The sequence below is a fragment of the Dermacentor variabilis genome, chromosome 9 (assembly GCF_050947875.1).
Source record: "Dermacentor variabilis isolate Ectoservices chromosome 9, ASM5094787v1, whole genome shotgun sequence".
Lineage (NCBI taxonomy): Eukaryota > Metazoa > Arthropoda > Arachnida > Ixodida > Ixodidae > Dermacentor > Dermacentor variabilis.
In genome coordinates this window covers 62780369-62806767 of record NC_134576.1, presented here as the reverse complement: position 1 = coordinate 62806767, position 26399 = coordinate 62780369, and the positions used below count along the sequence as shown (strand labels likewise).

General features: G+C 46.8%; 1 protein-coding gene across 7 annotated transcripts in view; it reads right to left on the bottom strand.

Annotated features, from left to right (window-relative positions):
* Positions 1 to 10664: 10664 nt before the first annotated feature.
* LOC142592741 (uncharacterized) overlaps positions 10665 to 26399 on the bottom strand; it is a 37809-nt gene continuing 22074 nt past the window's right edge. For 5 of the 7 annotated variants that reach the window (XM_075704352.1, XM_075704358.1, XM_075704357.1 and 2 more), the window contains 3 exons: positions 18207 to 18368; positions 17120 to 17194; positions 10665 to 10920 (listed from right to left, as the gene is read on the bottom strand). In XM_075704352.1, coding sequence (XP_075560467.1) covers positions 17131 to 17194; positions 18207 to 18368 — 226 coding nt within the window. In that variant the 3' untranslated portion in view covers positions 10665 to 10920; positions 17120 to 17130. The other 2 variants (XR_012830792.1, XM_075704354.1) reach the window with 2 other exon arrangements.

Below are 26399 nucleotides of genomic sequence, written 5' to 3'. Positions count from 1 at the left end.
GAGGAGGAAGGGAGAGGGCCGCGGACGGTCTCCGCGGCACCATTGCGCGGGTATGAAAAAATATAGGAGGATATGCTTTATACGACCCCCCGCTATATCTGTGGACTAGTTGAACTGTAGCCCTGTACTTAACCACAAGTTAGGAATTTCGAAGCGACAACTTTCCCGAAATGCAATAAATATATTACTTGCGAATATTGGTAGCTAACGACGGTTTGCTATATAAATATTTTTCTTTATAATTGCTTGGCATTGATGTGTACGAGCGCTGTCCCAGTGCTTTAAAAATGAATAGAAGCTTCCAAGGTTAACGCGGCAGAACAAACAGAACCTTCCACCCTGTGAAGGATGATGATCAGCGAAACTGTGTATGTGGGCCCCTTAATGGCGAACAGCACCTCCGCCGCGGGTCGGCCCGGCATCGCACTACCTTCGAGATCGGCCCACGTAATGACATTTTATTCTATAGTTGGGCCGCGTCAATCACGGCGCGTACTCGACGGCACGAACGCAGGTGGCGCTCGACGCGGACGCCGGAGGAGAAGGCTCGAGTTTTGTGCCGACACAGGGACGCGATCCTGGGGAAACTAGCCCTTAACAGCTTCGCTGTAGAAACGCGCTTCGTAAATACGGCACACTTCAGCGGGTTCTGCTTCGCGATCTGAACAACGTGGACGCGCCGCCGCGCGGCCAGCGACCTGCATGCAAGAGAGCACGATCAAGCCCGCTCGCATGCGAAGTGGGAAAGCAGGGCTGCGCGGCAAGCCTCCTCCTCCCGACGGCGCGCCCTCCCCCTCTACCTTCTGACCTCATTTACGTCAAGGAGGCATTGTTTTGTTCGTGAATTATTTCCAGTTGGATATCCGGCAACCGCCTGCGGCAGAAGGGGCGCTGCAGCCGCGTATCTGCATGGGACCACGTGTCCCAAGGGAAGTATTGGGCGTTTCCGCATCCTGATTTAACTTGGAAAGAGAGAAAAGAATTCAGCAGAATTCATGTCACAATGACTGTCGACGGTCACGCGTTTAGTATCGCATCAATATAGACAGAATATTGCCACCGCGTCGAAGGGAGTAATGTATCGTGAAAAAAATAAAAAATTACACGCCTCATACACGCACTTACCTAAAAACACTGGACGCCATCTAGCATCACCGCCCAAAGCCACCTAGAAAAAAAGTTTTTTTCTAGGTGGCTTTGCACCGCCACGAAGCTTGCGCGTAGCCTCCGAAATGTACGGCGCGCTGGTGCGTCCAGACACTTTGAAACGCGTCATGCGGTGACCGGGCTCCTCTCTCGTGCTTCGTTCTCGACACGCTGCACCAACTAGTGGCGCGGCCGAGAATCGCACGTGTGGCCACCGAGAGGAGAAGCCTGCGGTGCCTGCAAACGCTGAGAATTGTTCCTTCGCTTGTCGCACACTCAGTGGCACATATTCAGTGACCCAAGTTGGCGAGGCATTCACTGAAGAGCGTCACATACCCAGTGCATTAATGCACAACGGAGCTGGCTAACTTGTTGGCATGAAAGATGTTCATTGAAATGCATCGGGCTGCTGTCCTTGAGGCACCCTTGTGACGTGGGTTCGATTCCGCTCAGAATGAGAGAATTTTGAGGGATCTTTCTCGTCATTGCAGAGCCGCACATTCCCAGCTGCACATACCTATAATTATCCAAGTTGGTGTCCGATACTCTCATTAAAGAGCCGCATGCACTTACTGACACATACCAAGTGACCAAATTTGGCATCGGTGAGGTTCACTGAAGACCAGCGCATACCGAGTGGCACATACCCAGTGCTCCAAGTCGGTGTTCGTTGAAGAGCGGCACGTTGCCACATAGTCAGTGACCCATGTTGTTCCAAACCTGTTCCCTCAGCACAGGGTTGGAACATAATGGTCAATTATAAAACACATAATCCCGATGCATATATCCATTCGACCACGAATTACCCATGGCCCAGGTAGGGGGGAAAACAGATAGAAGCGTGCATAGATGGATAGTTGGGCCCTGAAAAGTGCCTGATGTACCCTAGCAATGGTAACGTATTTGGAACATTTGTTAGTCCGAAAGGAACTAAGGCATCAGTCCGGGCCTCCTGGTAGGCTCCTTCCCTCTGGTTCAGCACGTTCTTGGCGTGCTGCATGAGAAGCAGCCGCTATAATAATTTTTCCAACTTTCGTGGGGAAGTGGGCCACTCTTTCCAGCTGCTGGGACGCTCGTTGGGTGGTAGTTTCAAAATAGTACTGTTTCTTCGGAGGTGGAGTTGATGCGGCACATAGAAGACGATAACTTTCAATGTGATCCGCCTCCCAAGCCTCTTTGAGGCACTTTGAAGTCTATCCACCTATGTATGTAGCCTCTTACGTCGACCCAGTGACCCAAGTTGCCTTCTGTCTCGGGCCAATAGGTGTGTGCTGGCTGCTGTCTTGCCGAGTAGACCACATGGGTCACTGGGAATGAATGCGATTAGCACGAGCCATCTTGCAACAAGCTTCCGACAAGAACGACGAAGTTAATATTGGACTTCAATTCTACAGTGCCAATGGCACAATACCGGCCGCGGTTTGGGGGCTGCTTTAAATAAAGAGAGAGAGAGAGACAAGAAAGTGCAAAGGCAGGGAGGTTAACCAGAGGGAAGATCTGGTTTGCTACCCTACACTGGAGAGGGAGGGGGAGATAGAGTGCCAGGAAGTGGAGAGAGAGAGAAAGGGAACACAGACATACAAGGACAGTTGGTCACTGTCACCACATACTATTACCGCACAGCACAGTAGCACTTGTAGCACTATAAACACAAGTTCAGGCTACAGCCGCTTGTCTAAGTCTGTTGTCCTTAAAAGCTGCAACAGTGCCCTCATCGCCCTCCACTGCAATGGCTTGCGATGTTTCTTTCAATGAAATTTTCCTTGTGTCGTTTGAAGGTGCAGATGCTATTGTATATGGGTGTATTAATCAAGGTGTCAAAATGAACCTGAACCGTAAACCGTACCTGAACCGTAATCTTGAATGGAACTGAACCGAACACTAACCGATATCTTAAAGCGAAGTTTTCTTTGCCTCTTCTCCTGTCTTCCCGGGCGCTGAAGTAATGGTCCTGCCGCGCGTGCCGCTGGGCCTCTTGCAACACCCCCAGATGGCGCTCACTTTCGTACACCTCGGCCAGCACCGCCGCGCCAGTGTTTCACAGCTTGTGCGTATTGCACATGCTGTGCTTGCTTTCCAATGCGACAGAAATGCAGACACCGGGCTGTGGAGGTCGCGTGCTGGGCTGTGATAGTGTAAACATTACAATCATCCAGAGCCTGAAGAAAGCACTTTGAGCTGGCCTCCCAACAGCGTGCTGACCACGTATGCAGAAGGAACACGTAATCACGTGCCAGCAAAATTACTCCAAAGCGTGCATTCAGCATCGAGGACACCCAGGCCCGAAAAAAACGTCCCGCGGAACAGGCATCTTCGTTACGCAGCAAAACATGGTGCAGACCGCGAATGTATGTATACAATGAATACATACAATAATAATAATTAACTGAGTTACGTACAGCCCCATAATTCAACTAAAGTTCAGCACTTCTGTCGCGACGGAATGTGCCATGTGAGGCAATGATAATGCTCAACTCTCAGAGAACACGAACACTGATGCACAACAATGCCTCAAGGAAAGGCGTCTCCTGTGTGTTCTGTGCACTACGTAAACAGCAGTGGTGCAAACAAGTTAATGTTCTATATCAAGTCACCAATCTCGTATTGGACTAAACACTGAAGAAACTAAGCATTCGCCGCCAACATCACCGTTAATTATCGTCAATCAAAGCAAACAACACACAAAGCTTTGCCTACATTCCCACAGTGCGTGGGATCCACCAATACTGTTTTTTTTAACATGCCCGAATTAACCTGTCTGGGACCTGAACCGAAAAAAAGAAATATATATATATATATATAGTACCGTTCAGCACGAAAACTCGAAACGGTTCAAGCACATGTAAGGCAAAAGCCAGCGCTGAATAGCTTGCATTAAATAGTTTGAATAACTACTTCTTCAATCGGTGCACCCTACTAGCAGATTGTTACGACTTATCAGTGGCAATGTGTGCGAGAATGGGGATCGATAATAGGTATGTGGTGCTATGACTACGGCCAGGTGACCTCGGCAGAGGTGCTTTCGCTTCTGAAGTCGGCCATGCTGGTTGTGTCCCGCAGGCGAAAACTTGTTTCAGGGGCTCCGCGGAATTGTCAACATAATCTTGCGACGCTCCAAATTCGACCATTAGGTCAAACCCTTGCTACAACTAGATAAACTGGATAAACGCGGAGAGCGGACAAGACGGTGTCCGCGAGGCCGGATATGAACAAGTTAAGCTGCATGACTTATCGTAACTGCAAAACTTCTGTCGCTAATGAATAACGTCACATTCTCAGCGAGCGGTAGCTGCGGCTGTAATCGGCTCGTGAGATCTTCTGCTGTGTGCCATGGTTCAATGCACGTTCGGTGCTAAGCCAAGCAGAGTACGCAGTTCTTTGAGTTGTAGAAATTATTTGTGGGGAACAATGCGCATGCTCTTGACTTCTTTGTATGCCTTTAGCCCGCTAAGCTCCACGTGCAGATGCGCAAAAAAGATGGACATATGGTGCAGCGCAAACCGTCCTTGTTCATCGTTCAGAAGCACTGATGTCCTCACCTGCTTTTAAAAAAAAAGCCAACTGAGCAAAATGTAAAATGTTAGCTTCTTCCTCTGCTGCAGACTAGAAGGTTAAAGTTGTAATTTATGTAGTACACTGTGAATTCACACTTACTCCAACACCATACATCACATGCCACAGTTCGCCCACCCCAGTCCTTTAGCAAAGCCTGAAGCAAAACCAAAATTAACTGACTCCGCTGCTGTCCAAGTAACAAGTTTGGAAGCTATGCAGACCTTACGCTGATGCAGTGATTTTCACTATACCTCCGTCTTCAATGGATACATATGAAAACTCTCCCGTATCTTGATTCATATACTTCGGCCTCCTCTTGATGATAGTCAATTGTGCATCTGTCATGCGGACAAGTCGATATAGTACTATGCAGCATATTGTCATGGGGCAGGATATGGACTGCGCCAAATCTCTTCGCGAACCATTATAGATGTTTATTCCTCCAAAGTGGAACTGAATCGCTACTAAACCAGATTCAAGCGCACTGAACCCGGACCTGAACGAAACCGGTATTTTTGTTTTCAGTTCGACACTCTGATATAAATGCGATTAGCATTTTAAGCCTACTTTGCCTGCTAAAGACTTCAATCAAAGGTGTCTACAGCAATATGGTATGTCGTTACATTTCTTGAATGTGAATAGCACTAACGTCGACACTCGACAGATGTTGTGAGATGGGTTCTATTAGAATTTTTATTGTGCGAGATTGACCGACGTCTATCCAAGGTGAGCGGAGCACACGAATAATAAATGTCAAAGGTGCTTAGGTATCCCTACGTGATTGAATGGGAAAGCATTGCGACATTGTCCCGATGACAACTCGTTTTACGAAACCTAATGTTATTGTTTTCACATTGCCTTGTATCATTTATCGCATCACTTGCCTCGGCCTCGTTTGTATACTTGCGTGGGCATCCAAAGGAGCTGGGCGCAGCAATTGACTGATAAGTCGAAGTAGAAGGTCCGTCCATCGGAGCGCACGACAGAATTAACTTACCCAAATCACCGCACCGACTGGCAGCGCCATGACGCGCGGCGCTATATATGGGCCGGTCACCAACAAGGTCTGTCTCTGTGACCACGTGACCTTTACTGTGAAAGCCATGGAGGAATGAAAAAGATAAGGAGGGAGCATTACGCCACGCAGCCAGCCTTGGCAAGCGAACGCTCCATGAAGCCCATACATTTGCTTAGTGGTGGCCCAACACGTGGCCTCTTGCTTCGAGATCACGAAGCAAGAATCGAGATTTGTTCAGATGTTTGGTTCCCACTAGCTTTTGTTCAGTGCGCGCTTGTTCAGCTGCCATACCGTGGCTCTGCCTGCAGGGTGGGAATGCTAAAATCAACCGCGCACTTTAATGTCCGATCACGTGTTGGGCTGACAGGTGTGGTTTCAATCGCGATGCGGTACGCGCCTGCCTGTTATTTCCTGCCTCCATGGCAAAAGCATTATATGACTCATGAAGTGGAAAATCTGGTGACGTCCCCGGAAATGGTACAAAAAGTCACGTGGTCACAGCCGATCAATGGGAGGCACGCGCCGCTGGTTTCCTTCAAGCACCCCCATTACCCTGTTCTAAACCTCCTTAATGTGTCGCAAGGTAAGACACGTTTAGATGAGATTGCTCTATGGCAAGGTCAGATTTCCAAGCTTGCAATAACGCAATTACACTCTCTTACAGAAATAAGAATACAGAAAAACTCGCACGCTTACTAATAATTACATATATTTCGAGACCACGTGTATACTGTCATCTAAAATGCAAAAGTCTAACGTGCGTAAGTTGTTCTGATTGATTTGTCATGCAGAGGTCATTCGTTTTCCCAATACAACTGAAGGAAACGAAGTTCTAGTCCATCAGACTCTCATCAGACCATCCTCTTATTTTCTTTTTTCTATTTTGAAGTTTATCTTTTGCTTTCATATTTATTGGCCCAATCAGCTAGAGGAGCCCTCTTTCGACATCTTTCATTTATCCATAATAGTATGCCGAAATCCAGATGTGAACATGGCATATCATAATACTCACTACTGCATTATACCACACATTGTGTAAATAGCAGCGCCATACAGCATTAGTTGTGCACTTCACGGCATATGACCAATAACTAGGATTTTGGCAAGCATTGGAACGGGCATTTGCCTTTGTGAGATGTCATACTAGGAAACGTGGGCCATATACTCACAAAAACGTCCGTACATCAAAACAGTTTGTAAGAGCAAAGTTGGAAATATTATTGCAAACAAAAAATATCACTTGCAAACAAAAATCTTCGTGAATTAGGCCCGTTATCTCCATCGATAGCCGTACCCTGCGATGGTCACCAGTGGCTGTGTGCTTTGTACTTACAAACACTGTATGTCATCTATGTCATTCGCCACGCTGACGTATGCGACACATTGTTAATCAATTACCGTTGAAAATAATACTTTGGCAGAAATCATGCAGTGGGCACTTTTTGGTGCTGGTGCTTAACAAAAGAAACACCCCTATGCCGGCCCTGTCACTCTTGAATGGGCATAGCCTGCCAACGCACTCCATACGTCCTTAAATAAATAAAAGATGTGGCATAGGAAATGTGCCTTCGTAACACATATTCCTTATATATACACACGACATGCAGATCTCATGCACTGTGGGAATCAATCTTATGCGAAGCATTTCGCAGGGAGCTGGCGACCAAGCATCATCAAGGGCTAGCAAACCGTTCGCTGGCAGGCCAACGCATTTGCGTAAGGCTAGTGGCAATGAGTGTGACTGAAGCATGTGTGCGACGACAGCAGCAAGACGACGGTTTGTGTGACGGTCAAGATTTCTTTCTTTCTTTCTGCTCTGGCAATTCAATGCGAGATGCCAATTGCCTAGTTTTACATAGGTGCTGGGCGAGTGCACACGAGGGACGCATGAGTCTCAATGTCATTAGTGACTGCGTATTATGCAGTCACATGTAACATATGTACATGTCACATGGTGTATGCTAAAATGACGATGGCATGTTCGTTTAAGCGATGAACCGTTAAAACCTCTCTGACCTCAAGCGACCATGAAGGCGATTCAGTATGTCGCAAAGCTTGTGTGTAGCTTTAACTGCTATGAGGGAAGGAGTGGGGATCGTGCACCAATCGCAAAGGTAGCCGAGTCTAACAGCATTGCAAAGCACGAGCTGCTACGAGGAAAGAATTCGACTCCACTGCCGGAAACACATTCTTTATTGAGGTCCGAAACGAAACGAGGAACGTACCTATTGCAAAGTGCCAGGAATGAGTCAAAGAATGTTTAACATTAAAAAACTGACAGAATGAAAGCATGTAAAAGGTGCTTTGGACGTGATATGCGTGCAATTTATGTGCATGTGTGTGTGTAGAACGCGAATGTGTCAAGGGGAAACTGGAGACATTTAGGTGATCGACAGTCGCCGAACAGAGGGAAGCTTGGATCACCCAAAGTTCGTACAGGCGAGCTTTCGCCCTCACGAAGAGAAGCCCCATTATCGAAAAGCTGTGTTCAGGGCTCCAGGCTGAGGCTTCCTCAGCTCGTCCACCGTTGGTCACGAGATATGTTGCGGGCTCACAGGCCGTATGGGAATTAAAAACGCTAAGTAGTGCTTGCAAAACATCCTTTACATCATCCCTCTGGGGCAGAGCCTAATGTTGAAAGTGGGGCAGGGGGGGCACCCGCCACCACAAATTCTAATGCCCACCCCCTCTCCGCGTCCTCGCCCCTTGCCTGGTGATTAGCAATACATTCACACAAACACACCCTTCTCTCCTTGACACACACATAAACATACAAGCAGTCCATGTACGCATCGGAGCCCTTCCTCGAGCGAAGGGAGACTAGCACTGCTCTGGTATGCCACGAGATATCCAATGAGCAACGGCAAATAACGAAACTTTGAACGATAGCTGCCAACACATGCTTACTCTGGACCATATTGGCGGGGCAATATCGGGTGCACAGCTACCCCTTTCTCACCCTCCTTTATGGCCGCCTGAGTTCGCTGCAGAAATTGTGCCAAGCACAAAACGTTAAGGAAGAAAATGCTGCCAACATCTATAACGAAACTACGCCTTAAATAATAACTAAATTTAGGGCTTTTGCATACCAGAATAGCGATATGGTTACGAGGCATGCCGTACACGCTTAAAGGTTGCACCCTTTGAGGCTTATCAATTGTCCAACAGCGATAATAGTCATCTGCAGCCTTGCCTGCATTTCCTTTCTTGAAAGCTCCCCCCACCCCCCCCCCCCCCCGCTACTTTCTTGCCTGTAGAGAATGCTATGCCACGCCGATTACGCATGTGCCACTCATGACCTGGAAGTACACTGGCCTGCAAGCTAGATGACTATTGTTGTGTGACAAGATCAACCCCAAAAGGTGCAAACATTTTTAAAGAGTGTGGTGTTTTTTTTTAAACAAACACCTAAATCCAAGTACATGTTTTGTATTCCGCCCCCATCGAAGTTTGGCCTCCGCGGCCGGGATCGAACCTCCTCGAGCTCAGCAAAGCAAAACCATAGCCACTGGGTTAATCCTGGCAGTAAAAAAAAAACTGCACCCTAAAGAGCATAAAAACTAGACCCCAAAGGGTGTAGTTTTTTGTAAAAAGAGGCGTGGAATGTCTGTCTTTCAAAATATCACAGCCAGACGACTGATAAATAGCAAATAAATACCCTTTTATTTTTACGCCCTACTTGAAGCATAAGGATTATGAAAATAACCTGTTGGTTTATGAACCTTTAGGCCATTTTGTGAAGAGTGGCGGGCATGCATATTTCAAATGGGACGATTAAGATTGCTTCCGGAGCTACACCGACTATAGAGTTCGTTACAAGAAATGACACATTTTGTATAAATATGCCCCGATTTCTGTTGTGTTAATTCTATCAAATTATAAGCATTGTTCTAGATGTGTTCCATATTATACAACATGCAGTAAGGGGGTGAAATTTATGGACTGTTGCTCAGGTCATATATTGGCGATTAGCTTCGTTAATTGTTTAGCAACGGAGCATCCCTTGTAACCAAGCGATTTTTGTCTTTCTATGTACCATACCCAAAATTGCTGTCTCACCTCTGAGTTGGCAACATATGTGAATAAATCAACTAAAAGACAGCAATGCAAATTTTCCACTGAAGTTTCATTTCTATGGTTATATTAGCTTTAACCAACCGAGTCTCGGTCAATCCCCCATAGTGGATATGAGCCATGAGTTGAGAAAAAAGCAAAGTAGAAACACAGCAAGTGGCACAAAGTCAGGTCACCTGGTGTTTGCAGAGTGACAACTGTGTTTGGAAGCCTTTTGTGCCTTCACAAGCAGTTGTCTGCCATAGTCTAGTCTGTAACACAGCAGCACTCATCCCGACCTTTGTGAAAAGATGTTTGGTAAGGCAGGGATGTTCAGCATGGTACTGGTTAGCTACCCTACATGGGGGGAAGCAAGACGTATCGAACAGTTGAGGGGAAAATCACACAGTAAAGTGCAAGAGGGAACAAGAGTACAAGGCACATGTGGCTATTGTGGAGAAAAGACTGCAGGACTTTAGCCAGCGCACGTCCACCTCTAGACGAAGTGAAATTCTCGCTAATTTCATGCCTTAACCTCCTCTCCCCTGTGCAGGGTAGCAAACTGGACACGCATCTGGTCAACACCCCTGGCTCTCTCTCTCTTTTCTGCAGTTGTCTGCTTCAGGCACCTCTGTGTTACTGCTGCTGAAAACTGGGGGAGTTGCTTACTGGCATTACAAAACGTGCTAACAGCCAGCTGTAGGCTAGTAAAGCCAGTCTATGTCCATTGAGCATTCTGTGAACCATTTTTTCGCGTCTTAGTACTTTTAACATGTTTCACAATGCCTCCTTCTGTTCAACACACTTGTGTTAGTGCACAATCCGCATATCAGAAATACAGAGGATACCAGAGGATAACTACCTTTTGGTGCTCCCGATGCGTGACCCTTAATTGCTGAAGTGGTCAAAACAGAAAGCATTTTATTTCATTAAAATGATGAAAACTATACATGATGTACAATATATACAGGTCTGTGCTCCTGGCACAATTAGCATTCGCTTGCTCCATCAGCCAATTAAGTGCTGCTCTTGCAATGGCTACGAGCCTGGCCACTTCTTCTTGAAGTTGTTTGTTCTCTTACTGAAGCCATTGGCACGATGTGCTCGGCTCCATGTCCTCCACTGTTTTCACTGCCTTGCTGGTAGCCCTGCAAGAGAAGGAAGAAAGGAAAGCGCTTCTAATTTACATCCTAGGTTCACGAAGCACATTGTGAGATGCTGCAAAGTCGGGGAATGAATCTATTCATTAACAGTAAAAACATGCTATATATACCGCATTTACTCTATTCTAAGCACCCCCTTTTTTTCATGATCACGATGCCCAAAGTGAGGGGGGGGATGCTTAGATTAGAAAAATCTAGAATGACCCCCCCCTCCCTCTTTTCGCTGCGACATCACGACGAGACGGGTGCGAGAAATAACATTTTATTTTGCAAACATTCAAAAGAAAACTCGGTGCAGACAGTGAACGCACCGCTTGTGTTGGATGCTCAGTTACTATCACTGCCACTCGAGTTTGTCGCACCGCTTGAACCGCCGCTCTCGGTATCCCACCAGCAGGTCATCTTCCATTCCGTCAAAGTGGTTTGTGATTGAGCCCTTCATAAATGATTTGACCACAACGTCCACTTGGACCCGCTTCCAAACGTCCGAAATCCACTTTGCGATGGTTGATGGGGACGCCATCTGCAGCTTTCGCCGTACAGCCGTACAGTCCGGCTGTACGGCGTACTCGTGCCGTGGACGCCGTGCCACCTCGGGACTCCGACGGCTCCAGCTTGATGACAGAGTGAGCAAGCACGCTTGGGGGCCTTGGCTAAGCGCTCTTCCTAATGAATGGGGGGTGGCTTAGATTCGCATGCAAACTTTTTTCCCAGTTTTTTCGCGAAAATAAAGGGGGGGGGGGTGCTTAGAATCGGGGGGTGCTTAGAATTGCGAAAATACGGTATATATATTGTTAAATATGGTTATCCTTAAATATGTTTTTTTTTCCTCATAGCCGTAATGCATAATTTGATAATCTTAAGTCGACTCAACGTTATAGCCGTATATTATTATATGTGGCATCATTATAAGTGGGCTACACTTATAACCTAATTATTTTCCTAGTTAGTTAACATAATGCTTGCGTCACAATTCAGGAATTATGTATGCGAACACTCTTTCATAGTAGGCGATGATCACAATGGTGTCTGCACACTCTACCCTATAAACCTCCACTTCCTGTTTGCAAAACAAAAAAATATGATAGCCTGTGGTGGATGGTTCTTTTGCACTAACTTATACATTTCTATGACTGCTTTGCCAATTCAGAGAAACTAAAAAAAAGAAAGTTGGCAACATAAAAAATATACCTTGAAATGGCAAGAAGCAGTGATGCTGTTACAGCTGGCTAGAATTTAGATGTGATGACTGCGTCAAGTGCTAACTTTACAGAATAGATATTATTATACCAGTCAAAGCTGAAACATTAGCAAGTAAACGAGCAAGACATAAGCTTTTGTCAGGGCAGTTTAACCAAACCAACGACCAATCAAACTTAATATTTGACGAACTGATTCCCTGTGAAATATGAAAGCAACGTCTGTTACAACTACAGTAGAACCTGGATACATCCAACAAACAATATAATGAATTATTGTGTGGAACGAAGTGCTCTAAAATCTACTTGAAACATATTGGCCAATATTTTTATTTAACATATTATTACGTTACTATATGTATGGCATAAACTATTCATTTCAATCTAATGGAAGCAGACAGTTCACATCTGACATCTTCACTGAGAGTGCATCTTCGTCGTTGTCAACCTCAGCTTCTGCAGAAGTGGCAAACCCACTACACAGTCAACTGTTATGCTCATGGCATTACCCCCCTTCCAGAAAGCATCGTCTCAATGCTTCAAATGCGAAACAGAGGGAGAGAAACAAAGCACATACACGGCAACACTGATAAAGTTTGTGAAGAGGAAAGAGTCACACAAGTGGGATGAAGGCGAGCGGAAGTGAGAATGGCCTTGCCAACTTTCTGCGAGAACTCGCGCAACACTATAAACGAAGCAACATACGTTGACTGACGCATTTGGAGCCTATCAGTACATCTCCCAATTGGCGTCAAGGGATGACCACCCGCTGTCCGATGGCTTGGTCCGTGCCATAGCGTCGTGACTTTTCTCAGTTCAGCAGCTAGTTCGGCACTCGTAACAGAATAATCGGTGCCAGTGTCCACGAAGGCAGTGACCAGGTAGTTGCCGACTTGAATGGGGATGTCTGCGGAAATACTTTTAAAGTCAATGGCATGCAGTGGTGAAAGGGAATCGTTGGCAGTCAGCTGGCGTATCGGGGGAAGAGGATGTTTATAGATCCGTCAACAGCTGCCCCACCCCCGAAAGTCGCTGCTCCTAGTTTCCCCGGCGTGGGCTTGGGGACTGGATGGATCTGCCTCCAACGCCATGAGCGAACGGCAAGTGGTGGCCAGGTGACACAGAATGTTGAGGAGATGGAGAGCGGGACTGGCACCGCAGAGGAGTCGGGGACTGCTGGCTCGCCAAGTACTCGACAATAGCTCGGGGACGCTCACCATCACAGGGTCGGTGCGTGCCTGGGCAAAACCCAGGAAGGCCCATCTCGTGGTATGTGCACTCGTGGTATAGGTGACCTGCTTCATTACTATGGCAGCAGAGTGGCCGACTGTCTGGAGTGCACCAAATACTGGATTTTCGCATGTTTAGATTTGGGCTTGCGGAAGGCTGGAAAAGGACTGAGGGCTCGAGAAGTGCTGTGCCGTCTGCTGCTTGGGTGGGCGGGCTGGATAGCCGATTGCCGCATAGGAGATCTTAAAGGGACACTAAAGGCAAATATTAGGTCAAGATAAAGTGATGGACTAGTGCTTGAGAATCTATAAGGCGTCGATATTATCGCCAACAAAGCCTCAATAATCGAGAAACTGAGGTAAATGCAGGACATGATTAGAGACTCCCCCGGGACATTCAAGCACTTGCCCGATGACGAAAGCACTCCTCACTTCAATTCTGTGACTAGTACTCAACCACTCGTTGCAAAAACATTATTGTATTATAAGATGAAATAAAATGCTACTTATCCAGTTCTATTTAATTTTTAGAAAAAAGAACTCATTGAAATTACCCTTGACAATGACGCGGGCAGTTGAAAGGTTTTGTTTTCGCTCGACTCTATGCATTGTGTTTATTAGCAAAGTGTACATGGACAGTGATTTAGTCTCCACACTCTCCAATCTGCCATGGGTTAACTTGTTCTGATGCAGTTTGATGGAGGTAAGGTATTTTCTTGTCGGTTATGACTTTGTCAGAAACAAGCATATTCTTATCACGGCATCAGTTACGTGGTGAAATTGCGTTTATTAGCAAAGTGTACATGGACGTTGGTTTAGCGTCTACACTGTTCAATCTGCCATGGGTTAACTTGTTTTAATGCAGTTTGATGGAGGTAATTTTATTTCCTGACCACATGGCGCTGGACCCGGGCTCAGCAACTCTTACTGCTCAAATCATCTAGCTTCGGTTAGGTTTAGACTGCAAATTTCACCGCCACAGCACCTCCAGCTGCCACCATCTGTCACGCTGTTGTGCTGAAAGGCTGGCATAAACAACTTGGGCTTCTTTTGTTCCTCTCAGCCCTGTGCAGATAAAAAAATTGTGCACCCACTCCAAACACATCTAGGGCTATACTATACAGTATACCTCGTGTGAATTTATTCAAATTATACATTTACCCCTACACATGAGGTGAACAACTCAGCTTTGATGGAACACGAGAGGAAGCAAGAGTTGAATAAACTGCTAAACATGACGAATATAGGGGAATAGGAAAGATAAATATACAGTAAACTTCTGTTACATTGACTCCGGTTAATCCGATCCCGACCAAAGGTCCCAGGTGGTACCCATGCATTTCTTTGGGCCCAAGCTTTTGTCATTTCGACCACAAAATTGATGTTCGCTGGATAATACAAGCTTGAGCAGTGAGCATGCACGCATCTGTTTCCTACGATAATCTAAACAGCGACCCCTTTAGTGGCAGCATGTCTGAACGGAGCTTAGGGGACAGTGAACACACATCATTTGTGTGTTCATCATCATCATCAGTTTAATTTGAATATACCAGAAAACATAATTCTCTTACGTGGAAACTGAAACACAAACCCCTTTCCCCCATTTGTACCCTTCATAGAGTGGCACAGCTAGCTCGGTTCCTTGACTATCACACTCGCCTCCACACATCCGGAAAAAAGATGCAGTTGCCTGGAAGCAGTCGGGGATCTTTGAATGCTATTGCATTCCACATTTAAAGACAAAGCTTAACCGTCTGTATTTTTCTTGGGTCCTCCAAACGGCACCCTCGCCTTATAATCGTGACTGCCTTATATACGAATAAATACGGTGCTGCAATATGAATTGGCTGTGTGTGTTGATGTTTTTTTCCGCATCTTGTTTCATTCGATCCGTTGGATACTTCGACTAATTTCGTCAGTCCCCCCAGGGTCGAATTAGTGGAAGTCGACTGTACCTAGCTGCATCAGTGTAACATGCCACACAATTCTATCCCTACATTAATAGAGCCATTAGACATGCCCTCATCCCATACTTTATTAAAATTCTTTATTGCGAGCCCTAAAATAAATCTGGAATGACTTTTTGCCGGGTGAATTGCTGATGAATAGACTTGACGTCTTCCGTAGCAGCTATGGCGTTATGCTGCTAAGCATGAGGTTGCGGGTTCAACTCCTGGCTGTGCTGACCTCATTCTGAAGGTGGAGGAATGCAACAAACGCATGTGCACATCGAGGACCCAAAGTGATTAAATAAATACGGAGCCCCACACTACAATGCTTTTTATATAGCCTGTGTATTGCTTTGGGATATTAAATCCCATAACTTAATTTGAATCTTTGACAATGACGACTGCAAGAGGTACATAGAACAGGTAGACCATGCAATTTAAAGGGACACTAAAGGTTACTATTAAGTCAACGTGGACTGTTGAAATACCATCACAGAAACCTCGAAACGCTTATTTCGTGCCAAGGAGAGACTTATTTTAAGAAAAAATGCGTTCTGAAGCGTCCGCGTACCTCTAGCGCAGTTCAAATCGCCCGCCCTCCGATCGAGGAGTACTGACATCATGGTCTCATAGTGACGTTGCGCCATCGGTGAGTAGAACGGTGTCCGCAGACGGCGCTACGGCTTTTCTGCGCAAAACGCGAACGCGCGGCCAGAAACAGAGCCAAGACAGAGCCGACAGCAGAGCGAAAGCGGGAGTATGGTGGCTAGCGGAAGGAGAAACGAATTACGTCCCACATTACGTCCCATGGCACACGGAGAGTCCGTTTTAGTTAAACTATAGGCTGCGGCGAGCTCGCAGCGTGGTCGGCGTGGTCTATGAGAAGCGACGAGCCTTTTCGCACTCGCAACAGGGCATAAAAATATGCGAATCGACGCAAAACTCGGCCTAGAAACGTGCTTCGCCACAGCTAGGGCTCAATACGACCCAAGCTGGCACGACCCAGATGTCGTTTCCCGCACTGCCACCAGGCGCCGCTACTATAACTCAAACTCCAGCGCAAGACGCCCATAAGCTGGTACTTCATTCTATGACGCTAACTTCGACGCTCGTCGCAATGGACCCTGACACCGACAGATTGGCTCGCGATGGTGGGCTCAACTTCAGCAATTTGAGCACCGACGAGCGCGACCTGCTGCTGAGGGCTCGCACTGCCAGCGTCGTTGCATACTACGACGGCGGCCTCGACACCGGCTCTCCGGAGCGGGAAAGCAACGAGGGCTTCCCACGACATCACATGGACGTGGCATTCTCGCTGCTTGTTCCAAATGAAAGTTTCGCGAGCCAGCAGAACCCTCACAGCACGACGCGATAACGAAACTACTGGAACTCCAAAGCGTGCGCGGCGCAGAGTCGAGCGCGCAGAGTCGAGCGAAAACGAAACCTTTCGAACACCCATATTACTGAAGGGTAACGTCAAAATGTTACTTTTTCTTAGAATCGAATAGACGTAGACAAGTAGCATTTTTTTCCGTCTTATAATCGAATGAAATGATATTTTTAATACGAGTAGTTGAGTATTAGTAACACAAATTATGAGGAGTCCTTTCGTCATCGGGCTAGTACCGGAATGTCGCTGGGGGGTCTCAAATCGTGTCATGCATTTACCTCAATTTCTCGGTTACTAAAGCTCTGTTCGCGATTATATTGGCGCCTTAGACGTTCTAGAACATTGCTCTACCACTTTAACTTGAGTTTCTGGTAACCTTTAGTGTCCCTTTAAAGAAAACGCAGTACTGACGCTTACCTTAATCCACCTCAGTTTGGCAACCCGGTGCAAGGCAAGATGTAGTCCGGCTCATCAAGGTTGCACGTTGAAGAACTGCACGTGAATGCAAGACATGGAAGGAATGCAGCCCAAGAAGGGTGACTCGAAGGATTAAAAAATAAATCGAAGAAAAGGACAAGGGTGAACTCCCCGTTCTGAGCCTGTGGTCAAAAGCAAGGAACTCATGGTTGGGCTCTAATTGCATCACTGAAAGGATTAACACTGCGTCACACAATCTGAAGAAAACAGCCAATGGTGTGGACATAAACGTGGCCTTTGTTGCCCCAGATAAGTTGTCCAGCCTTTGCAGGATTACCAACAAAGGCACAGATCAAAAGCATGTATGCACAGAAAAACACCACGAACAGCTTGTCACTTGCACAGTGGTTGTTGTGTATTCTATGTGTGCATACTGCAGTAAAGTGTGTGTAAGGCAGATGATTGACTACCACATTCATACTGCTATCAATGGCTGTCTCAATGTACATCGCAGAGATTACGACTGCGCATCAAATTTTACACAGCTGAACGGTTATCCAATGAATTGGAAATCTGCTCACAAGCAAGATTGTTCAAAGCCTCGTCATAAATAGCCATCTTGCATGGAGGTTGCACGACCCCTCTGTCAATTTCCTTAACCAAAAGAGAGCTGGCTTTTCTAGAAGCACAGAGTAATTGCACATAAAATATGCCTATTGCTGTTTTTAGTGGCAATTCCCATACTTCCACTTGGAAAATTGATTTCTTTTATGATACATTGTGATCGGCAAACAAGCTCACTGCACCTACCATTACTGTGAGATTTAATTCCATTAAAAAATGCATTTGTAGCAGCAACTTCACTTGTACCGAACACTTCGTGGCATTCCCCTCCCCAGTGTGGGATGGGTGCTGGCTTTGTGTGTGCGACTGAGCCCTTGCGTTTCCTTTCTTACTCGTCCCCGTCTTGATTTTCGAAGTTTCGTTTTTTCGATACGAACGGAGTCGAATGCGCGCAACTTATGGTCCGTTTTTCACGCCTTCAAATGTCGACAGCTCGGCAAGAAGGTGGACAGGGAGGGCTCACGCATGCGCCGTGGGGCCTGTGGCTTCCTCGTCCCCTTCACTTGCAGTCAGGGTGGAGTCGGAGGCAGCACTCCAGACATCCACGATCCGTGGCCGTGGCGAAGTCTCTACCAATGCATCTGGCGTCTCGAGCTGCTCCCTCCCTGGCATCGGTGGCTCGGCCCTGCACGTTGATGGTTCAGTGAATCTCGAGTGAGCTCAACCCTTCCAGCACTTCCAGCTTAAGAGTGCAGGGAATTTCGGGCATTCTCATTCATTGGGTGCCGGAGGCTTTTACAAAGCTACCGAAATTAAATCTCTAACTAATGCATTAGCAGGCTTCAGGTTCAAGCGGCATTTATTGGCAGTAGGTTGTCTATTTTATGAAGAGCCTTGAATTGAATATCAAAGCAAAATTTGATAACAATTTTTAGTCAACAATTTGGCCTCCCCATCATGATTATTGTCACTCATACACACTTTGTAGTCACTATTGAAATCTAGCAGTGGAAATAAGCAAGGGAGGTAGTGGTAGAAAAAAAAACATGGGAAAAGAATGACAGGGCTGGAGTCATAACAGGCGTAAGTAACTTTACAAGATAAAGCACAGATACGTAGGATGCTAGATGCAGTAACATGTAAGTAACTAACAAGGGCCAAGCGACTTCCATATGCACTTCAGTAAGCCCAGCACTTGCTTAAGAGCCGCACCTCAAACTTGGCCGCCCAAAATTTGAGAAAAAAATAGAGCGATAACGTTTGTCTGCTTTTGGATTCTGAATGCATGGTGTGTGGCGTACTCGGGCACCATTGTGAACAGCTTTAAAGTTGGGGGCATAAGTAACGCCAGGCGGACAATTGTATCGACAAGTGTGTGGCCGAACCGAGCCTGAACGGCGACAAAAGTGACCCCTGATGAGGACTAACTAGATGGGCGTCAGGTGTGTGCTGTTAATGTGGGGACAGCTAAAATACACTATAAAAACAATAGTGCTGGTTTTTCTTGATAGAAATGGGACTGCGAAAATTATGCACCGTGAAAAAAAAAAAAAGAAAGAAATTGGACTAAAATTACCCTTTACCGTGTAGCCGCACCTTATCAACATTGCGAAAAAAGGTGCTGCCCTTTCTTTGCACTGGTGTATATGGCATTTGCCACCATCCCACTTCGAAATAGTGCTATCAGCGATTATTATCATAAGATTTCCCAGTTTTTACTTCTGCTGAAAGCACTGCTTATTCGTGACAAAGAAAAAAGTCCCAGCAATAGCCATCATGCATTTGTGAATTGTGTAGGCTATACTATAACATGCAAATTGCTGAGGTATTAAGAAGTTGAAGCCAAAAATACATGGACAGTCTTTTGCCATTTTGAACCAGGGTACAGGAGATAGGGGTATGCGAATAGTGATGTTTGAGACTGAATTGAATATGAATCGAATAGTCCCAAAAGCGAATAGAATTGAATCGAATTGTTGTATTGTAGGTGTAGACACACCGAGTGTGGCTCGGTGCGTCTGGCCACCTGACCCAGCTACCTTACACCTACGATACAACATATTGGCGACGAGCTAGGCCTTACGATGACTTTCGCGGGACTTACGCCTCCGCCTGCATTTCTGGAAACCCCCGGTCAGCCACCCATACCATGGAAGCAGTGGAAGGAACTATTTTCTACCTACTTGGAAGCGTCGGGTGCCACCGAGTTTGCTGCTTCTCGGCGGAGAGCCATACTTCTGCATTCGCTTGGCGTCGAGGGGCAACGTAAACTCCGCAACGCGTCGATGAACGCTGCTACTACTCTGTCTGCTACTACTCCCACGGTGCCAGTCCCAGATCAGCATACTACTTCTACAAGTCAAGTTACAGCGGTGGAAGATGCATTTCAAGACACGTTGTGCATTTGTGACCGCCTGTTCTCAACCACGACGAATGTGCTTGTCGAACGGCACCGCTTCAAACAGAGGATACAAAATCCGGGTGAGCCTACTGATGTCTACATTGCTAATTTACGCGAACTAGCAAAGAACTGCGAGTTCAAGGGATCCTCCGACATAGCTGTCCGTGACCAACTCATTTCTGGTATCGCATCGGACAGGCTTCGTGAGCGTTTCCTTTTCGAAGGCGCAACGCTGACCTTGGACAGGGCAGTTACGATAGCAGAACATTACGAAGCAACTTGGAAGAGCCTTCGAGAGTTCGGCGCAGCGGAGGAGGTGAAGTATGTACGACATTCAGGCGCTTCCGCGTCGAAGTCGCGTGACGGTCACCGTAAAGAGTTCATGCCCTCGCCGCGGAAATGTCAACAGACGCAGCCGGTGTCTGCAAGGGATACGAATCAGCGTCGTTGCTACCGCTGCGGGTCTACTTGACATTTGGCAAATTCGCCGAATTGCAAGGCTAAACATAAGAAATGCTCTGGGTCACTTTCAGGTTATGTGCCGCAGTTCGGAATTTAAGGAGAGCGTGAGGGAAGTGCAAGAGGACGCCGAGCAACGCGTAAAGCAAGTACAAGCGGATGCCGAGCATCGTGTGACGCTGCTACATGTTTTGACCGGCGTTTCGCGCCTCAGCATTTTTATCGAACTGCAAGTAGAAGGCGTTCCTGTGAACTTTTTAGTAGATACAGGGTCGTCAGTATCCATAATAACGGAGGACATTTACATGAAGCATTTTCAAAGTAGGAAAGCGTTGCTACCACCTGCTGTTGCTTTATTGGATTACTCTAACGGGAAGATCACAGTGAAGGGATGTTTCTCCGCTACTGTTGCTTACAAGCAACGCACTGTCCCTGTTCTCCTGTATGTTGTACAGCAGGGAACCGCAGTACTTGGAATGGACGCCATCAGCAGTCTGGACTTGCATATACATGGGGCTGAGTTGCAATGCTTGCAAATGAAAAGTGTTGCTTCCGACCTTCTACCTCTGGAATTTCGCGAGAAATTCAGCCACTTGTTCTCAGATGAGACAGGACTAGTAAAAGGCTTTGCTCATCACATCAACCGCAAGGTGAATGTGACCCCAGTGGCCGCTAAGCTACGTCGAATTCCTCTGGCCCTTCGGGAACAAGTTTCTGCTGAAGTACAGCGGCTTGAGCAAGCAGGCATAATCGAGAAAGTGGATGCTTCTGAATGGATTTCTCCGGTGGTAGTGGTCCGAAAGAAGAACAGCAGCATTTGGCTTTGTGTGGACCTTCGTGAAGCCAACAAAGCTATCATCGTTGATGGATTTCCTCTTCCACATAGTGACGACCTACTACATCAGCTAGCAGAGGCAACACACTTTTCAAAAATTGACTTGGCATCAGCCTACCATCAACTGGAATTAACGCCTGAAAGCCGCGATCTGACGACATTCATTACGCATGACGGTCTTTTTCGGTTCCGTCGAGTGTGTTTCGGCCTCGCCTCTGCACCAGCCGCTTTTCAGAAGATGATGACTTCAATCCTAAGAGGCTGCAACGGTGTACTTTGCTACATAGACGATATTATCGTCTACAGTAAATCTGCGGCTGAGCACTCTGCAAACCTTCATGATGTTCTTCAGTGCACCTCAGTGGCTGGCCTGCGGCTTAACGAAAAGTGCTTGTTCAATGTGCAAGAACTGACATTCTTGGGACATGTCGTCAGCCACAACGGCTTGTCACCCTTGAAATCGAAGGTTGAAGCTATTGTTCATGCCCCAGCGCCCACGAACACCACAGAGCTATGTTCGTTCCTTGGACTTGTCAGCTATTATGCCAAGTTTGTTCCTCACTTTGCTGACGTCGTGGAGCCTATTCGCGAGTTACTTCGTCAAGGAGCTTCTTTTTCCTGGGACGACAAGGCTGCTCAAAGCTTCCGTGCGGTGAAGCAACTACTCGCAACAAGCAAGGCCATGCACATGTTTAACCCCTCGCTACTTCCGGTAGTGACTACAGATCCTTCCGACCACGGTCTGGGAGCAGTGCTACAACAGAGGTACGGAAATGAACTCCGCACCGTTGCCTTTGCGTCTCGAATGCTGTCGCAAGCGGAGCGCAAGTACTCGGTAGGAGAAAAGGAGGCACTCGCATGCATATGGGCGTGTGAACACTGGCACGTTTTTCTTTGGGGAAAGAAGTTCGAGCTACGAACTGATCACCAAGCTCTGGTTACTCTCCTCTCATCCCGGGGCACAGGCCGCCGATCTACCCGAATTGCAAGATGGTCGGCACGTCTACTGTACTACAATCTTGATATACTATACCACCGTGGAAGTGATAACAAGGTGGCGGATGCTCTATCACGATTGCCTCTGTCAAACGTACAAGAACAAGAGGAAGAAGTTGTGTCGCTTGTTTCCACCTGCATCACAAAGGCACAACTTCAGGAAGCTGTTCAATCCGACTTGCTGCTACAGCATGTGATGACTTACGTAACAACTAGGTGGCCGGCGAAATACAGTCTTCAGCCTGAGTTGCGGCCCTTTTTCTACATACGGGATGAGTTGGCAGTTATGGACAGCCTTCTATTGCGGGATGAGCGCCTGGTCATATCAGCTGCATTGACATCAACGCTCGTGGAGTCGGCGCATGAAGGTCACCAAGGAATTGTGCGCACAAAGCAGAGGCTTCGCGAGCAGTATTGGTGGCCAGGGCTCGACAAACAAGTAGAGCAGGCAATCTCGTCTTGCAGTGTCTGTCAAGCGGCAGATGAGTCAGCGAAGCCCGCAGTAGCACCACTGGAACCCATTCCGCTACCTGAGCGTGCTTGGCAGAAACTAGCGCTGGACATTGTCGGTCCTTTTACAAGAGCTAGGGAGAGCTGCAAGTTTGCAATAACATTGATTGACCTTTATTCCAAGTGGCCCGAGGTATCCTTTGTCTCAAGTGTGACAAGTAATGCTGTAATCGGATTCTTGACAGCAGTGTTCAGCAGAGAGGGCTACCCAGATGAGATATTAACAGATCATGGACCGCAACTGAAGTCTACCCAGTTTGAGGATTTTTTCAGAAAGCGCGGAATTAAGCACTCCTGCTCATCGATTTATCATCCTCAAAGTAACGGACAGGTGGAACGTTTCAACAGGGTCTTGAAAGACTACGTGCAGCTTGCAGTTTTGGAACATCGACCTATTGAGACAGCAGTATTGGAGTACCTGGCTGTTTATCGCAGTACACGACATGCCACAACGGGTGTTCCACCAGCTGTACTCTTGCATGGACGCGCTCCACGCACCATGTTGGACATAGTGGGCGTATTCCCAGGCCCAGGTTTCTTTTACAAGCCGGCACCAGAAATTGCCCAATTACGGAAGAGGGTGAGAGATAAACAAATGAGCAGCAAGGAGTATACAGATAGAAAAAGAGGGGCGAAAGTGCCAACGTTCCGTACAGGTGACTTCGTGGAGTGAAAGACCCTCATGTTTCGAGGAAAGGCGATTTGTCCTACAGTGAACCCCTGAAGATAGTGAGTAAAAAGGGAAATAGTGCTTTCACCCTGGAAGACAACAAAACGTGGAATGCCGAGAGGCTGTCTAAGGTGCCGTACACGGTTCGTCAAGGAGGCTCACAGTTGACAACAGCTGCTCCTGTGGCTGGTGACTGGTATGCCAGTTTTCCTGTTGTTCCCGAGCCCCAAACTATGCCAGCTGAGCACCCTGGCCTTCTCGATACCACTGAATGAACAGCTCAAGCAGAGAACGAGCTAAGAGGAGAGGAGCATCAACTGGAGTTCCCATCAACATCCAGAAGTGCTACAGCACAGTCGGAACGCAGAATTAGAATTCGCCGACCTCCAGCATGGCTGAGTGACTTTGTGACCTCTTAGACTGTCTTTGTGAAGTGTTCAAGTTTGTTCCCTTGTTTCTTTCTTTCTTTTAAGGGAAGGTGTATGTTGTGTTGTTGTGCAGTTGGTTTCGTTTCTAGTTTCGGTTTTGTTGTTACGTCATACGTGACGTCATAATGGCAATAAAAAGGCTGGTGCTGTCAAGGGACAGACACAGAGAAGTGAGGGATGTGATCGCAGGCGATTGAAGTCGTGGTTGTTCTTTTGGGACGGAGGGCCCCCGAGTGTGGGTCGGTGCGTCTGGCCACCTGACCCAGCTACCCTACACCTACGATACAACACGAATATCTTATACTTTTCTAATAGTTTTCAAGTAATAAATAGCAATTGTCGCAACATATTATGATGTTCACATCCCAGTATTTTTAAAGCTAGTTAGCAAGTTTCTGTCATTTCATAGTACGTTATGAAGCATTGTTTACTAAAAGCACAAATGAAGCATTACGATTAAACAAGTAGTTACTTCACATGCACAGGGCTCTTCACAGAGCGCAAATGATCGCTGCACAGCCTGTCCCGCTATGCAAATTATCATGTTTTATGTCTATACTATGGCCACCGGGTGCAAATTAGCCATACTTTTGCTCCAATTTTAGATTTATTTGGGCCTATTGAAATAATCAAAAAGTATTAAAAAAAATTTGGCCGACGATTACGCTTCTTGGTAATGCGATCTTTGAACGTAGCTGCCGCCTTATTTCAACGACAGGCAACCGCATACAGAACACGCAGTGCCAAGCGGACGCGGTTATGCATTCTGGAGTGGGTGGCACACACCGCAATCTGTCGCTATCGAGCCGGCGCTCAGGCGATGCGCCATCGTGCCATCTTACAGTGGCTCACCACCGTGAAGAGGGAGGTGGGGGGAGATTAGCAATTTTTATTTAATGTTTCTTCTGAGGTGGAATGAGGAAACAGGTGGAGAACAGGGGTATTGAGTAGAGGCCACACACTCATCCACTCACAGACAGGCCTCAATGTGCCCACGCAGGGTTGGGGCGGGATGTAGAAGTAAGGGGACGAGGCACTATAACTGTCTCTCGAGTCACCGCAATGGCAGTGCGCGGAAGAAGGGGGCAAGAGGATAGGCGAGAACATGTGATCCGGCTTTGGAGGACAAGGGGAGGGCAAGACGTGCGTCGCGCGCGAGATATGGTAGTAGGAGCGTGCGGATGATGACCTTGGTTACGGCAAGGCCGACGGTGACACGAAGCGCGGGAACGGGCACCAAGGAGCTGCATTCTAAAATAGTCGCATTTATGAACAGTGACTATTTGATTTGAAGACAGAATTGAATAGGACACCGTTCGATTTGTTATTTAAAAGTTTTGAATATTTGCGCACCTATAATCAGAGATCCCTGTTGCAGCTTCACAAACAGTTGTCCGTTGCAGCTTCAGACAGTTGTAGCACTAGCTTTGAGCAAGTCAGCAAATTTATTTACCACATTCAGAAAGCTTTGCAGGGCCCCTTTAAAAGAAGAAACAGTTATCAGAGCCCTGGGTATCTGTTTAGATATAAAATAAACATCCTTTCCAGGTGTGTCATCATTAAAAAGTAATCTAATTTTATGGCAGGCTGACCTAATACACCATTAAATGTATACTTCAAAGTGACCACCCACTCCACATAAATACACTGACATTGCTATAACTTAATCTTACGTGGCCATACAGGCTGTAGAAAAAGAGCGGGATGTGTATGACATGCACCGCTCCGAGTGATATCGGCGCATGGGCGTAGCTTTGCGGTGCTCAGCTGCCGCACGGAGCCCGCTGCGTGCATCTGGAGAGCCGAGGTTCTGAGCGCTGTAGCTCTGCGCAATTACAATTTCACAAAGATAACAATCGATAGCGGATGGACTCGTGATCCACTAAAATTTCCTCATTACAACCAAACGCCTAACTAGAATGATTAAGAAGTTAATTAACAAATTCTAGTTAATTATTACCCTAAATAGCACTTGCAACCCATTTGATAGTGCCTGCCACGGCCCCTAATTACTTCGCACAAGAACAACAATTATACCTCTGAAAGCCTATTATTTAAAATTACTTAAAGTCTTCCTTGAAACACCCTGTATAGCTGTAATGTTTTGCTGGAAATGCTCACAGCGAACGCTACGCATGAAGACGATCTTTTTGGTCTTCTTTTTTTTTTTTTTTTTCGATGGTGTTGAAGGAACCAAACAGGCCACACTGATCCTACTAAGACATACCTGAAACGGCAGCTGGAAAAGGGGTTTGTGTTTCAGTTTTCACGTAAAAGAATGTTTTCTTGCATATTCAAATTACAATCCGGCACTATCACGTCTGTAGGTTGTGTGCAAGTCGTACTTTACGAATTTTCTGACGCAATCCACTTTGAGAAATTCACTTATTTCAGTAATGCCTATGCGCCACATGGAG